At 48.5% G+C, this 15,207-nt stretch overlaps 1 protein-coding gene and 1 pseudogene across 1 annotated transcript; both read right to left on the bottom strand.

Annotated features, from left to right (window-relative positions):
* Positions 1 to 2,126: 2,126 nt before the first annotated feature.
* Positions 2,127 to 3,413, bottom strand: BECN2 (beclin 2). Its single transcript, XM_063082890.1, has one exon. The coding sequence runs from the start codon at positions 3,411 to 3,413 to the stop codon at positions 2,127 to 2,129; it is 1,287 nt and encodes a 428-aa protein (XP_062938960.1).
* Positions 3,414 to 12,208: 8,795 nt separating this feature from the next.
* Positions 12,209 to 13,892, bottom strand: LOC134366497 (histone H1.8-like; annotated as a pseudogene).
* Positions 13,893 to 15,207: the final 1,315 nt, after the last annotated feature.

The raw sequence follows: 15,207 nt of genomic DNA, 5'->3' as shown, positions 1-15,207 counted from the left end.
TAAATACAGTTTCCTTAGAACACAGCCTCGCCCATTTCATTTACATGTTTTCTCTGGCTGCTTTTTACACTATAAGGGCAACAGAAACCACATAGACCAAAAATCCTAAAACATTTACTATTTGGCCTTTTCCAGAAAAAACTTGTCAACCCCTATTCTAGAGGCAATTGATAACATAATTTTCTGTGCAAAGGGCTTTTTGTCAGATTACTCTTGTTATTTAATCATTTAACCTATTTTAAATTTATTTTTATAATTGTTGCTTATATAGAGAAATTCATTTGTTTTTTGTATTGATTTTGTAGCCAAAGATTTTCTTAATTTGTTTATTAATTCTAATTATTTTTCTGTTGATTTTTTTGGATGTCATGATTATCTCATATACGTATAATTTTATTTTATCCCTTCTAATCCTTATACCTTTTTTTTTGCACAGTTAACTAGAATTGCTGGTAACCAGTATCCTGTCTCTTTCCTAATGTCAGGTGGAAAATTTTACTTTGTTTAAATACAAAATTTTCATGGAAATAATTTCACATATTTAAAGAATACTTAATCCTTGGAAATATTTTCTCTTTAAATACTTTTCTGGGGCTGGCTAGTTAGCTCAGTTAGTTAGACCATGGTGTTGCTAACACCAAGATTAAGGGTTTGGATCCCCTGACCTGCCAGCTGCCAAAACAAAAAGAAAAACAACCAACTTTTTTGAGTTTTTAAATTACGTGTTTTATAATAATATAATCTTTTTTACTTAGTATATTCTAAGCGTTGTCATTAAGTATTACGTGATTATTCTCCTACAAGATCTTAATACCTAAGTGGTTTTCCATCACATGCTCAGTTAGACCTTAATCCATTTAACCAATCTGCTATTGGAATTTTCTATTCTAGCCAAGTCAGTGACAAATTAATCACTTTCCTATTCTTTTTTTTTTTTTTTTTTTTGTGGCTGGTCAGTGTTTTGGTTTTTGGTTTTTGTTTTTAAAGATGACCAATAAGGGGATCTTAACCCTTGGCATGGTGTTGTCAGCACCATGCTCTCCCAAGTGAGCCAACCGGCCATCCCTATATGGGATCCGAACCCATGGCCTGGGTGTTATCAGCACCGCACTCTCCCGAGTGAGCCACGGGCCGGCCCATACAACTGGCATTTTAAAAAATGCGTCTGGTTGGCTCCTTTTCAATCTTCAGCTTTCCATGACCCCTTGATTGATCTATCAGCCGATGTCACCCGTTAGTCTTTGGCCACCCCAACCTCTCACCTCAGAATTAATCTCAACAGGGCTGGCCCGTGGCTCACTCGGGAGAGTGCGGTGCTGATAACACCAAGGCCACGGGTTCGGATCCCATATATGGATGGCCGGTTCGCTCACTGGCTGAGCGTGGTGCTGACAACACCAAGTCAAGGGTTGAGATCCCCTTACCGGTCATCTTTTAAAAAAAAAAAAAAAAAAAAGAATTAATCTCAACATAATGACACAGCCCGATAAGACATACTTCTCACTTTAAATCATGAAAGAATGTGTACAAATTTATTGGAAGTTTCTTAGGGAGTAAAAGGAGAGGCTCACACTATACAAAGGAACCAAAACTTAATCCTCGAATACTCTCCCCTAACCCCTGCCCCAAAGTTCCACTGCATACATCAGTGGCCTCTAATCCTTTTCTCACCAAAGTACTGAGAACCTCCACCTTTCTCCTTACCCTGCCCCCCTTAACCCCAGCCTTAGGTCTTGCCCTCTGTATCCCTTTATGTAGGAGTAATCTTGTCCTTTTGTAAATTTACCCTGTCATTTTGAATGTTTGTCTGGGTAGAAGAGAAGGGGAGAAGAAAGTACACAGAAGGGAAGACAAACGTGCATTGGAAAAGACAGCCGTGACTTTTGGTTTGCTCTGGGCAATAGTTTATTTTGATTTTAAATTAATACCTGGTGTGGTCATTCGTCTTTTGAATTATAAACATAATTGTACTCAGATTACCATCTGATAGTATTTTTACAATAAAGAAAGTTATTTGTTTGTTTGTTTGTTTGCTTTTGGCAGCTGGCTGATGTGAGGATCTGAACCCTTGACCTTGGTGTTACAAGGTGGGCTCTAACCGCTGAGCTAACTGGCCAACAAGAAAGTTATGCTGGATGGTACTTTGAGGAGACCCAAGTGAGGCTCCACTTCAGGTTGAGCAGCATGAGTCTGAGCGCCTTGGTCCACCGCTCCTCCGTGTTCAGAAGGGTGGTGATGGAGTAGCATTCCCTGCTGCCCCCGGCGTCCTCCAGCAGGCCTTTGCCCACGTGGATCTTGTAGGGCATGGAGAGGCCTTGCTCGCCCTTCCCAGCCTCTTCTTTGAACTGCTGCATGCAGTCCAGGAAGGCCTGCATGGCACGGTCAAATCTGTCACCCGAGAACACAGCCCGCCCCCAACAACAGAACAGGGGCAGCTCAGTGGAGCCACCTGTTAAGGACCTCAGATAGGAGTGGTTTCCGCAGGGGACCAGCCTGTACCTCTGAAACTGCAGCCCGATCGCATTGGCCAGGGAGAGCAGCAGCAACGCCGTCTGTCCCCACGCAGCATTAATCTCATTCCAGCTCACGGGGACAGTGGGGAGGCAGCCCAGTCTGAAGTTATTGATGACGCCCAAGGGGCCCTCCTCCCAGATCTTAAACGTGGCATTGAAGACGTCAGTTTCCTTCAGCTGGTGCAGCTGGTCACGGGCGTGGCGCAGCTGGTTCTCCATGCTCCTCAGCTCATCCTGCAGTCCCAGCTGTTGCCACTCCAGTGCCATGAAGTCCCTCTGGACCTGCCGCTCCCACTGCTGCAGCTCTGCAGTCTCAGCCTGGGCTGCCTCCAGCTCCGCGGCCGCCCTTGCAAGGTTCGCGTCCACGTCCTGCAGCTCCCGGGCCAGCCGCGCCTCCTCCTGCTGCAGGTGCCCCAGCTCCGTCTGCAGCGCCTCCTGCCCCACCTGCTCGTTGGTGTCCAGACAGCGCCCGTATTCCTGGCTCTCAAGCTCTGTGGCAGCGAGCTGGGCATCCAGCTGCTCCAAAAGTGTGTCGGTGCACTCCTCGCACAGGGGATGATCCACATCTCTCTGGCCAGAGAGGATGTCAAAAATCTCCCCGGCAGCCTTATGGATGCTGCTGAAAATTCTCAAGGAGCCAATCGCCCCAAGCAGGATGAAGTTGTCTGCACCAACTCTGGATATCCTGCTGCCATCAGCAAGGGGTCCACCAGAGGCACCGGCCTGTAGGTTTTGGATATCCATCTCCTCCCTGCAGGTAGCACCATCCTCTTGGGTGTCCCCTGGCCCCCCCTGTGCTGGGGCAACTGTCCCGGCTGCAGGGTGGCCCAGAGTCTCCAGGGACTGTCTCACTTTCAAGGGCTGGCTGCAGTGCTGGCAAATGAATCGGATGGGGGACATGGTGGGGGCCGTGACTCACACCTCCAAAGAGTCTGAATTTCCTCTGGCTCCCCAGTTGCTTATCATCTACCTTTTAAGCTCTTTCTACAAGAGTGATCCTTTAAAAATGCATATCTCATCTTGTCCCTCTCCTGCTTAAAACCCTGCAGTGGGACCCTCCTTACCTGCGGACTTCTTTCAGCTCCTGCTAGACCAGGGATTGTTTCTAAAAGGAATATCTGATCATCTCACTCTCTTCCTTTAACATTTTCAGGCACACCTTAAAAGTAATCTTTCTAAAATGAAAATCTGATCATGGAACTTTCCTCCTTAAAATGCTTAATGCACTTAAGATAAAGTACAGCCTGGCCAGTTAGTGCAGTTGATTGTAACACGTCTCTGTGACACCAGGGTTAAGCGTTTGGATCCCCATGCCGGCCAGCCACCAAAAAAAAAAAAAAAAAAAAACAAATTATAACATTTAAATAAAATAAAGTACAAAAGAAAAAAAAGATAAAGTCCAATCATCTTAACCTGACCAAGATCCCAGCCCATCTTTCCAGCCTCTTCTCTCACCATTTCCTACCTGCCCTCACCCATGGGTCCCTCTGTGTTCCTGCAGGCTAACTGCATTTTGGTTTTTCCAATATGTTATGTTGTTTCCTCTAATTAACTAGAACACTCTTCCTTTCCTTTTTTGGGTGTGTGTGTGTGTGTGTGTGTGGCTTGCCTGCAGCAGATCTGAACCCTTGACCGTGGTGTTACCAACACCACACTCTTACCAACTGAGTTACCAGGCTGGCTCATCTTTACCTGGCCACCTCCTACTCATTTTTTAGGGCCATGTTAGATGTCACTTTCTCCAGGAAGCCTTTCTGGACCTCCAAATTAGGCTCTCTGCTGTTGCGACACAGAGAAGTGTAAAGGGCATACACAGAACAGATATTTGGTTGATTAATGAATCAGAATAAAATAGTTCAGGGCTGGCCAGTTAGATCAGTTGGTTAGAGTGTGGTGTTATAACACTGAGATTGAGGGTTTGGGTCCCAGTACCAGCCAACTGCCCAAAACAATAAAATAAAATAGTTCAGAGGTATATATCTTACCATTAGCACAGCCAGAGGCTGAGATATGTCACTTCATAATTAACAAAATTAATACACTAATCAAAAAAAGCAGACAAAAAATAACAAAAATGTTGGGGCTGGCCCGTGGCTCACTCGGGAGAGTGCGGTGCTGATAACACCAAGGCCCCGGGTTCGGATCCCATATACGGATGGCCGGTTCGCTCATTGGGTGAGCGTGGTGCTGACCACACCAAGTCAAGGGTTAAGATCCCCTTACCGGTCATCTTTTAGAAAAAAAAAAAATTACAAAAATGTGTGTTGATCTCCATAATCAATCACCCTGTTCAGCACATTTTATCCAGAGATACTGATACCAGGCACAGGTCCGATGCCTACCCCCTTTCCAAAAAACAACCCAAAAGTCAAACTCTGGTGAAAATGGAAGTCAGCTTTTATTCAGGAATACCAGTGACCTGAGGACAGATGTTAGGCTCACCCATCTCCCTGGTAAACCTGAAGGTGACTGGCCAGACTAAAGACATCTCCAAGACTCAGCTTTACTGAGGGGTTTTAAAAGAGGGGTTGAGGGAATGGAATGTGGGAAATGGAAAGCAGGAGGGAGGGGCAGGTGCAAGGGGCCGGGTGCAAAGTCTCACCAAGACCCCATCTAGTTTCTGCTCCTGTCCTTGCTGTTATCTCAGGGTCTGAGTAGTATGTGCAAGTCTGCAGCTTCAGGCTGGCTGGAAAACAACTTTACATTCACATAAATAATGTCATCTTGCCCCATAACCAAGTTTCAAAATATCATGCAACCATGGGAAAAGAGGGAACTCAGAGAAATACATGCCAAGAAAAAAATCTTTTATTTATTTATTTATTTTTTTAAAGATGACCAGTAAGGGGATCTCAACCCTTGGCTTGGTGTGGTCAGCACCACGCTCAGCCAGTGAGCCAACCGGCCATCCTTATATAGGATCCGAACCTGTGGCCTTGGTGTTATCAGCACCGCTCTCTCCCGAGTGAGCCACGGGCCGGCCCAGAAAAAATCTTTTAAATCCTTTAAAAATCTTTCAGAGCCCATGTTGCTTTAGGTCCCAACATGGCTTCAGTCCTGCTCACTCCAACATTTTCAGAATTATCAGCAAAAATTTGCCTGGGTTTACTGGTCAAACAGGATTATATTTGTCCCTGCTATAGGTTTTTAAAGTTAAAGTGATAAACCCAGCCTAAAACAGAATGATCTTTGATTATGCAAGTATGTAGGAAGAGAGGAGATGGCTTTGGCCTGGCCGTCCCCCTTCAGGTTTGCCAGAGAGATGGGTTACCGGAGAGACCAGTATTCCTGAATAAATCCGACTTCCATTTTCACCAACATTTGACTTCTGGGTGGTTTTGTTTTGAAAGGGCACAGGCAGCCACTCTTGGGCCCGGTAACAATATTTGCCCTAAAACAAAAACTTTATGAGCTTCTAACCTGCAGTTAATGACTGTTGGATAAAGCATAAAGTAAATGCACACAGATGGACCCAATTCCTCATCCTCGCCAGGAAAGCCAGCAGAAGTCCACATGCCAGCTGCACCCACCGCCCTGGCAGGGGCTGGCTCTGCAGGCTGCGGGAAGCTCATTCAGGGGGAGTGGCCCTGGACTCCCTAAGTTTAAGCACATCAAGTGGTTTTGCTACACTGGACCACATGCTGAGGAATGTTGCTTTAGTGAGGAAACCCACTTTGCACTGGCACCACTCACTGAAGTCTTCAAACTCCATTCAATTCCTGTCCCCATCATGGTGGAACGGGCAAGTTACATCTCTTCACCATGACCGTTTGGGAGGGCTCTCACTAGTACCTTATCTGAGCCTCAAAACCACTGGGAGGTGGGAAGACAAGGGTCCATCCCTACTCTACAGTCAGGAAGCTAAGGTGCAGAGAGATTAACCAATTAGTCAAAGACTCTGTCTCACCCTTAAGACCTCTCTGCAATATCCTTGAATCAATAAATAACAGGAGCATCCTCTAGAAGTTGACTGCTGAGCCCCTCCCTTGTTCTAGGTCATTCAGTGTTCCCCAGAACCTGTTGAGTGGGCCAAACATGAAAGGCAACCCCACAATTGATCAGGAAGCAGATCGATTGTTCAAAATGCTTAAAACAAGAATCCCCCACTTGCAATAACGATTGCACTGTGTGTGGAGGGGTGCGTGGTGCCCTCTGGGCATGAGCCCTAGGGTCACAGTAGGAAAGGTCTGCATGCAGTCTGCCTTTCCCCACCCCAACCCTTCTCCCAAAAGGGTTGAGGGGCAGCAGAATGAAGTTGGAGCTGCTTTAAATGTCATGGTCACTTCTGAATCCTGATTCATCCCTGGGGTGGAATAGCAAAGTAAATCTGCTGGTGGTGACTAAGTCTTATTTTAATTACTCCTCCACTAAAACCAAGCAAAAATCCAAGCCACACCTGGCTTTGAGTTTGAGTCAGCCCAGAGGGACGATGCCTCCTGCAGGCTAAGGGAACACAGAGGTCAAGGGGTGGGGATTGTTTCAGACTCCAGGTTATCCTGAATAATGCCCCCAGGATACCCCGGAGTCTGTCTGTGGAGACCCTCTTCAGTGAAGGAGTGGGTGGAGCTGGAGCGTTGCTCTCGGTTGGAAAGGAAATCCCTTCTTATTTCTGGAGACTTCTCCTTCTAACTCCTGCCTCCTCATTCAGGATCTCAGTGGTGAGGGTTGGGGAGGGCCAAGCACGAGGACTCTGTGGGTTGGAGGGTGTTTCTCTGCATGGGGAGTGTGCACTGCAGTATAACCAGCACCTACAGGAATTATCCTGACCCTCCATTTTCCCTCCATCTTGCTCATTTCCTTGGCTCCTTTGCCACAAAACTCTAGGAAAGATTTGTCTCTTACACATCATCTCCAATTCCTCTGGGCACATTCTCTCTCAAACCCACCCTAATCCATCTTTATCCCCACTAGTCCATGGAAACTCCTCTTATCAAGGTCACAAACACCATCCATGTGGTTAAATTTCATCTCGGTGGAATAGGAGCAAGGTCTTCAGCTAGAAGTGAGGATGGGAAAGAAGGGACCGTGTGTGGCAGTCACCTGGAACAGTGAAGAGACGACAGAAGTGGGGTGACTGCTGGCCAGTGGGAATGACCTGCATGCAACTCGCTGTCAGGAGAGGGTGTATGTTTTCCTCCAGCCACGGTCACCTGTGTGAATGTTGCTAAGCAAGACGAAACCAGAGAGATGAGGAGGACACGGGGCAAGAGATACCCGGCCCCAGTCCAGCTGCCTGCCCCAAACAAAAACCCTGGCTTCACTTGTCAGACTCTGTTCCCCGGGCACTCAGCTCCTGGGTTAGGCTTGCCAAAATCTTGTTACAGAACTCAGGTCCTGCTACTTGCCCCCAAATAAAAACAAACAACCCCAAAGTCAAATGTTGGTGAAGATGCAAGTCAGCTCTTAATCAGGAATACAGGGGACCTGAGGAGAGATGCTAGGCTCACCCATCTCTCTGGTAAACCTGCAGGAGATTAAAGCCATCTCTAAGACTCAGGTTTACTGAGGGATGTTTGGAGTGGGGCTGAGGGAATAAAACACTGGAAATGGAAAGCGCAAGGGAGGGAGAGGTGAGCCATGGGGGCTCCGTGTGAGGGGCCAGGTGCAAGGTGTCCCCAAGGCTCCATTCAATTTCTGTTCCCGTCCTTGCTGTTATCTCAGGGTCCTGATCTGGGGTGGAATCAGCATAGCTGTATGGACATCTTCCTTGGTTTCTCAGGATCTGGATAGTATATGTCTGGCGGCAAGTCTGCAACCCAGGCTGACTGGAAAACAACTTTACATTCATGTAAATAATGTCATCTTGCCCCATAACCAAGGTCCAAAATTATCAAATAACCATGAGAAAAGAGGAAATTGAGAGAAATGCTAAGAAAAAAAAAAAAAAACACTGTGTCTTTTATTTTTTTTTTTTTTAAAGATGACCGGTAAGGGGATCTTAACCCTTTACTTGGTGTTGTGAGCACCACGCTCAGCCAGTGAGCAACCGGCCATCCCTATATGGGATCCGAACCCGGGGCCTTGGTGTTCTCAGCACCGCACTCTCCCGAGTGAGCCACGGGCCGGCCTCATCTTTTTAAAATGAATGAATGAATGAATGAATGAACGAACCAACGAATAAATAAATAAATAAAATAAAAATCTTTTAGAGCCCATGAGATTTTAGGCCCCCATGTGGTTTCCGTTCTGCTCACTCCAACACAAGTAAGGGACGGTCAGGAAGGTTGATTGTGGTGCATGCTGGGAAGGAAGGACCATGTGGCAGGAGAGACTGAAGAGGTGTTTGGGTCAATGTACTTCAGTTCCACTGGGGCAAAGGGTTGTTGGAGTCAGGGTGTCAGAATACCAGAGGAGTAAATACAGGAGGTAGTTGGGGGGACGAAGGAAATAAAGGTAATGGAGAGCTTGCTCCCCTCGGTCTATAATCTTTTCCCTGCCCCACCCTAAAACAAACAACCTTCCTTTTGTTCCTCCAGGTATGTGACACAGGATTTTGGAATCAGACAGTCTTGAGTTCTAACCTTGCTTAAGTAACAAGTTATGTACCTCTTTGATGCTTGGATTCTTCATTTGAAAATGAATGAAACAGAAGCCATCCTACGGGATAGCTTTGATGATTAAACAAGACACTGTTTACCAGTTCAAAAGAACCAAGACTGTGACTTTCTGTTCCAGCTCAGCTGCTGAGTTAGGGTCATTTAAGCTCACTTCTTCCTAGGGGAGGGCTTCTAGACCCCACGACTCCACTCAGATAATTCCATGTGGGAGGCAGCTCACTCCACTATAAGGTACTGGTAATGCACTTTTCAGAGAATTGCATGCTAATGATAATTATTTAATAATGAGACTGCAAGTCTAGGAGTCAAGTGTTATTGCCTGTTGTGGATTGTGATCCCTTGTCACAAAGCATGCCATCAGCTACTCCTAATGATGACATATCCCCTCCCTTACAAGAGGACTGTGACGATCACACACTCGCCAAGCCCTTGGCTCCTTGGACACGGAAAGCATCATCGTCACCCATGATCCTCGCAATCCTCGGCAGGGAGGGAACAGTCCCTGGGAGTCGGCACAAGTCTTGATGCCCAGAATCGCCCCCGTTGAGGGCTGGCCCATTAGCTCACTCGGTTATTGGTAACAGCAAGGTCAAGGGTATAGATCCCTTTACTGGCCAGCTGCCAAAAAAAAAAGAAAAATGAAAAACTTGCCCCTGTCTAGGTGATGGAGATTCACAGATGGGACTATGTTTACACCCAAAACCCAACTGGTGACCATGCGGCACAATCTACCCATGGCCTCTGGACGCTCATTTTCAACAGCCATCTTCCATGTCACGGGCCCTATTTAAGGTCTTTATTTCCTCTCTCCAAGACTAAGTTAGCATAGTTGCCATCTTTTTTTGCTGGTGTTGGCATTTAGGACATGCTGAGGCTTGCTGATTTCTCCCGTGCTGTTGCGGTGCCGTGAAAAGGTTCTGAACGGGGGTTCGGGAGACCTAGTTTCTGCTCGTGATTAGCTACAGATTGTTATTCTCTGTGGCTCTCAGTTTTCTCATTTGCAAAATAAGGGACTTGAAACAGGTAATATTCAAAGTCCTCTCATCCTCAATTGCTATGACCTTTCCCACCCCCTTTAGCAAGGGTTGCCAACTAGTTCTTATGTCCCAGCCCCTTTAGCAAGGGTTGCCAACTAGTTCTTATGTCCCAGCCCCTTTAGCAAGGGTTGCCAACCAGTTCTTATGCCTCACCCCAAATTCTCTTCCTCCCCCACCCCCATAGTAATAACACTGAGAAGTCACTGCAGAATCAGTCCTCATTAAAATGCACAGGCTTAGGACCGGCCCGCGGCTCACTTGGGAGACTGTGGTGCTGACAACACCAAGTCAAGGGTTAAGATCCCCTTACTGGCCATCTTTTTTAAAAAAATAAAATAAAATAAATAAAAATAAAATGCACAGGCTCACACCTGAAGATAACCATGCCATGGGACCATGCACAATGTTTTCTACTCGTTGAGTTGCTTGGGCTAAGCGTTGAGATTTGATACGCTTTCTCACTGGCAAAGAGACTGGTGACTGATGTCGTACTTGCTCTACAAAGTCACAATGAGCCTGGTAGACAGAGATAGAATGAGCCAAAGTGGCATGAAGCTGTGTGGTCCCAGGACTTGTTGGAATTATGGTGAAGGTGGGAAGTGAGGGACGCCACCAGGTGTTGGGCACAAGGCTGAGTGACATGAGGTGCTGCAAAGGAAGGTCAGACCAAGGGTCAGGACTGAGGTGCTCAAGAATGGATCTGGAACTTTCAAGGAAGCTGAGAGATGGGGAACAGCCCCAGGCAAAGAGACCGGGTGAAAGCACAGGTGTTGGCGCCAGTACAGAGACTGCCAGCGGCGTGACCCTCAGAGATCGGGCTGGCAGCAGAGCTGGCATGGCATCACGGCCACTCATCTGTTAAATCCTACCATAGGTGCTGGGAGGGTTGGAGGCTAGCACTTGTTAGGAACCTAAAACGTTCCTGCCTTAGTGCAGCAGTTGTATTATCATTAAGGAAATATTCAATCTTCTTTCCTTCCACATGGGGACTTATGAGAAGAAACTAGAGCCCTGACCAGCGCAGCCCTGCCCAGCCCTGCCCAGCCCTGTCCAGCCCAGCCCAGCCCAGCCCTGTCCAGCCCTTCCCTGCCCTGCCCAGCCCAGCCCTACCCTGCCCAGCCCAGCCCTGCCCAGCTCTGCCCTGCCCTGCCCAGCCCAGCCCTGCCCAGCCCAGCCCAGCCCTGTCCAGCCCAGCCCTACCCAGCCCTGCCCAGCCCTGTCCTGCCCTGCCCAGCCAAGCCCTGCCCAGCCCAGCCCTACCCTGCCCAGCCCAGCCCTGCCCAGCTCTGCCCTGCCCTGCCCAGCCCAGCCCTGCCCAGCCCAGCCCAGCCCTGTCCAGCTCTGCCCTACCCTGCCCAGCCTAGCCCTGCCCAGCCCAGACCTGTCCATCCCTGTCCAGCCCTGCCCAGCCCTGCCTAGCCCAGCCCAGCCCTGCCCAGCCCTGCCCTGCCCAGCCCTGCCCAGCCCAGCCCTGTCCTGCCCTGCCCAGCCCTGCCCAGCCCAGCCCTGTCCTGCCCTGCCCAGCCCTGCCCAGCCCAGCCCTGTCCAGCCCAGCCCTGTCCAGCCCTGTCCTGCCCTGCCCAGCCCAGCCCTGCCCAGCCCAGCCCAGCCCAGCCCTGCCCAGCTCTGCCCCGCCCTGCCCAGCCCTGCCCTGCCAGCTCCAACCTGCAGAGCTAAGTGAGAAATAAATGCTTGGGGGCCGGCCCGTGGCTCACTCGGTAGAGTGCGGTGCTGATAACACCAAGGCCACGGGTTCGGATCCCATATAGGGATGGCTGGTTTGCTCACTGGCTGAGTGTGGTGCTGACAACACCAAGCCAAGGGTTGAGATCTCCTTACCGGTCATCTTTAAAAAAAAAAAAAAAAAAAAAAAAAAGAAAGAAATGCTTGGGTTGTGAGCCACTAAAATTGGGGGTCATTATCACAGCAAAAGCTGTCTAATCAACACGGTTACTTTTATTTATTTGATTTATTCATTTATTTATTTTGTGGATAAAAGAGAACAAAAAAGTCTTTGTTGATAAATAGGTTACAATTAAATAAATAGATGTCGTACTGAGGGAATAAAAACTCAGAGCCCCAGTCTCTCTCCACCCAGCCTCTAGCTCTCGGCTGTGGCCTTCTTGCCGCACCCCCTGGATGACAAGGCCTCGGTGGGCAGCCCAGGCCTTCTTGGGCCCTTGGGGGCCTCTGTCTTCCTGGCCAGGCGTGCAGGTGCCGCCCTGGATTTTGGCCCCTCCTCAGCACCCCCCAGCAGCTGCCCCTTTGGGGGCCGGGCCCTGGCCCGCTGTCTCCTTTGTGGCTGGGGAAGCAGCAGCATTCATGACTTTGCTGGCCGTGGGTGTTGAATTCACTGCCAGCTTTGCTTTTCCTGGGGCCTCAGCATCTCCTTGGCTGCTCCTCCTGCCCTTGACCTTTGACTTGCTGCTGAGCCTTTTGGCACTGGAAGGGGCCTGCATGGCCTTGTCTGGCTGTGGGGACCCTTCCTAGCCTCGCCCAGCTTTGCCTTGATGTCTTGGCCTTGCCAACTTTCTAGAGGGCCTTCTCCTTGGCTGCGCCTGACTTGGGAAGAGCTTTCCTCACCTCTCCCGGCTTCTTGGCTACTTTTACCACCTTGCCCGAGTCGGAAGCGTCCTTCATTGCCTTACTTGGTTTTTTGGGTCCCTTCTGCTTAGCCTCACTGGCTCTCCTGGGGGCATTGGGGTGGGCAATCCAGCCCTCTTGTGCTTAGGAACTAATTTGGAGCTGTGGGTAGCCCTCTTGGCCTTGGAGTTGGCAGCCTGAGGAGGAGGCCTTGGCACATGCCAGTGGCCAGGGCCTGCTTCAGCAGGTGCTTGAAGTGATGGCATCCACGGTCTGGGACTCGTGCAGGATACAGAGCTTGGTGGCCTTCACCGATGAGCCGCAGTGCTGCTCCCTGTCCTGCAGCACCTCCAGCACCATGCCCAGCACCAGGGGCTGGGCTTTTCAGACCTAGAATACCCGGAGGACCCTGCTGTCATGGAGGTCAAGGCGGTGGAGGCATTGCCAGGATCGCTGTTGCAGCTGGCCGGCTCCCTTCCCCAGGCATCCACGCAGTTACTTTTGATCTTTCTGAAACAGGCAAGAGGACTTTTTTTTTTTTTTCTGGCAGCTGGCCGGTGCCTAGGAAGGGGATCTGAATCCATGACCTTGGTGTTATAAGGCTGCACTTTAACCAACTGAACTCACGAGCCAGCCAGCAAAAGGAGTTTGAAAGGTGAATATCAGGATTCTTTAGGTCCTGGGGTTTGAAGCCAAGTATATTGTTGAAAGTTGTGTTTTCCATTAGAACATGATGACTCTGGGCCTTTGTGAGTCAAGCAGAAGCTGACTTGGATTATCCCTTTGGTAGCCCTAGGCACAAGATCTTCAGACCCTCCCACTGACTCGATCTTCTAATATGAGCTCTGCATCAACGAGGAAGCCCCAGACACCCGTGCTGCCCACAGCCCCTTCTACCTGTGCTCTCCTACACCTACACGTGCAGCTAGAAACAGACCAGCATCCCAGCGTGGAGCAGACAGCCTGCTTCCGATAGCTCTAGGGAGGTAAAGCAACTATGCCCTTGTCTCCCATGCCTCAATGCCTCTGCCAGCAAGCCCTGGCTCCTCTCCTTTCATGAGTCAACCCTGCAGGTGTTTCAGTGGGACCCTTGGGGAGGGTAAATGATGCTTTAACACCAGAAAGTAGGAAAGGGAAAAACATCTCACATCGGAAGGAAAGGCAGTTTGGAAATTGGCCTGGGAAGGACAGCAAGCCGTCATGGAGTCAGCCAGAAAAGATATTTCAAATATACTTTTTGGAGATTCTGAGTAATTTTTTTCATTTTCCAAATTGACCGCATCAGGGTCAGACTGGCCCTGTGGGCAGCTGAACATGGCCTTGGGGCCTCCTAAGAAACATCTCCAATAACATCTGTAGGGTTTGAAGGCAGGGTAAGCTTCTCCCAGTGTCCTACTGTTCTGGTGCCTTAGGAATTCACCCAGCCTGGCCCAGTCCCACAGGTTGATCGCTCAGAATCTGTTTGTTCAGGGCTGGCCCATGGCTCACTTGGGAGAGTGTTGTGCTGATAACACCAAGGCCACGGGTTCAGATCCCTATGTAGGGATAGCTGGTTAGCTCACTTGGGAGAGCGTGGTGCTGACAACACCAAGTCAAGGGTTAAGATCCCCCTTACTGGTCATCTTTAAAAAAAAAAAATCTGTTTGTTCATAGTTATGCAAAATTGGGAAGTTTCTTCTTTTCTCCAGAATGTGTGGAGCTCTCTCCCTGAGTCTGTTCCTTCCTTTCCCAGAGTGTTCTTCAAGCACACTTGGTTCTTTCTTACCTTTGAGGCTTCAGCCTAAACTTGACCTGCTAAAGAGGCTTTGGCTGGCCATTCTGTGTAAGTGTGTCTCCTGCTCTCTGTTACAGCACCTTCACCAAACTCATCACCTTGTGTAGTTAGCTGTTGTGTAGCTGTTTATCACCAGTCTTTCCTGTTAGGATGTGAGCACCGTCCAGCCAGGGACTGCATCTGTCTCGGTCATTGCTAAAGCCCTTATGCATGGAACCTATGAACTTCACAATTAGTGACTTGAATGAATAAAAGTGAATGAGTGAATGAGTCCATCTTCATATCAGCTCTGAAAGGCAAATATAATTTTATTAACTGCTGAATTCTGTACAGACTTTTCTTTTAAAAAAAACTTACCAGGGGCTGGCTGGTAAGTTTGGTTGGTTTGAGCACAGTCTTATAACAATAAGGTCATGGGTTCAGATCCCCATCCTGGCCAGCTGCCAAAAATTATCCCAAGCAATTAAAATGTTACCTTAATTTCATCACATAATTAATAGATAGTTTTTGGAGTGAGCAGGAATGAAGCCATATTGGGACCTAAAACTGCACAGGCTATAGGCAAATTTTAAAAGCACACAGTTTTTTCTTGGCATGCATTTCTCTGAGTTCCCTTTTTTCCCATGGTTATTTGATATTTTGAACCTTGGTTATGGGGCAAGATGATGTTATTTACATAAATGTAAAGTTGTTTTCTAGCCAGCCTGAAGCTGCAAACTTGCAGAATTACACGTACTATCCAG

Source organism: Cynocephalus volans, chromosome 18 (genome assembly GCF_027409185.1).
Source record: "Cynocephalus volans isolate mCynVol1 chromosome 18, mCynVol1.pri, whole genome shotgun sequence".
Classification (NCBI taxonomy): Eukaryota; Metazoa; Chordata; class Mammalia; order Dermoptera; family Cynocephalidae; genus Cynocephalus; species Cynocephalus volans.
Note: the sequence above shows the minus strand (reverse complement) of the source record. Positions and strands in the feature narration are given on the sequence as shown.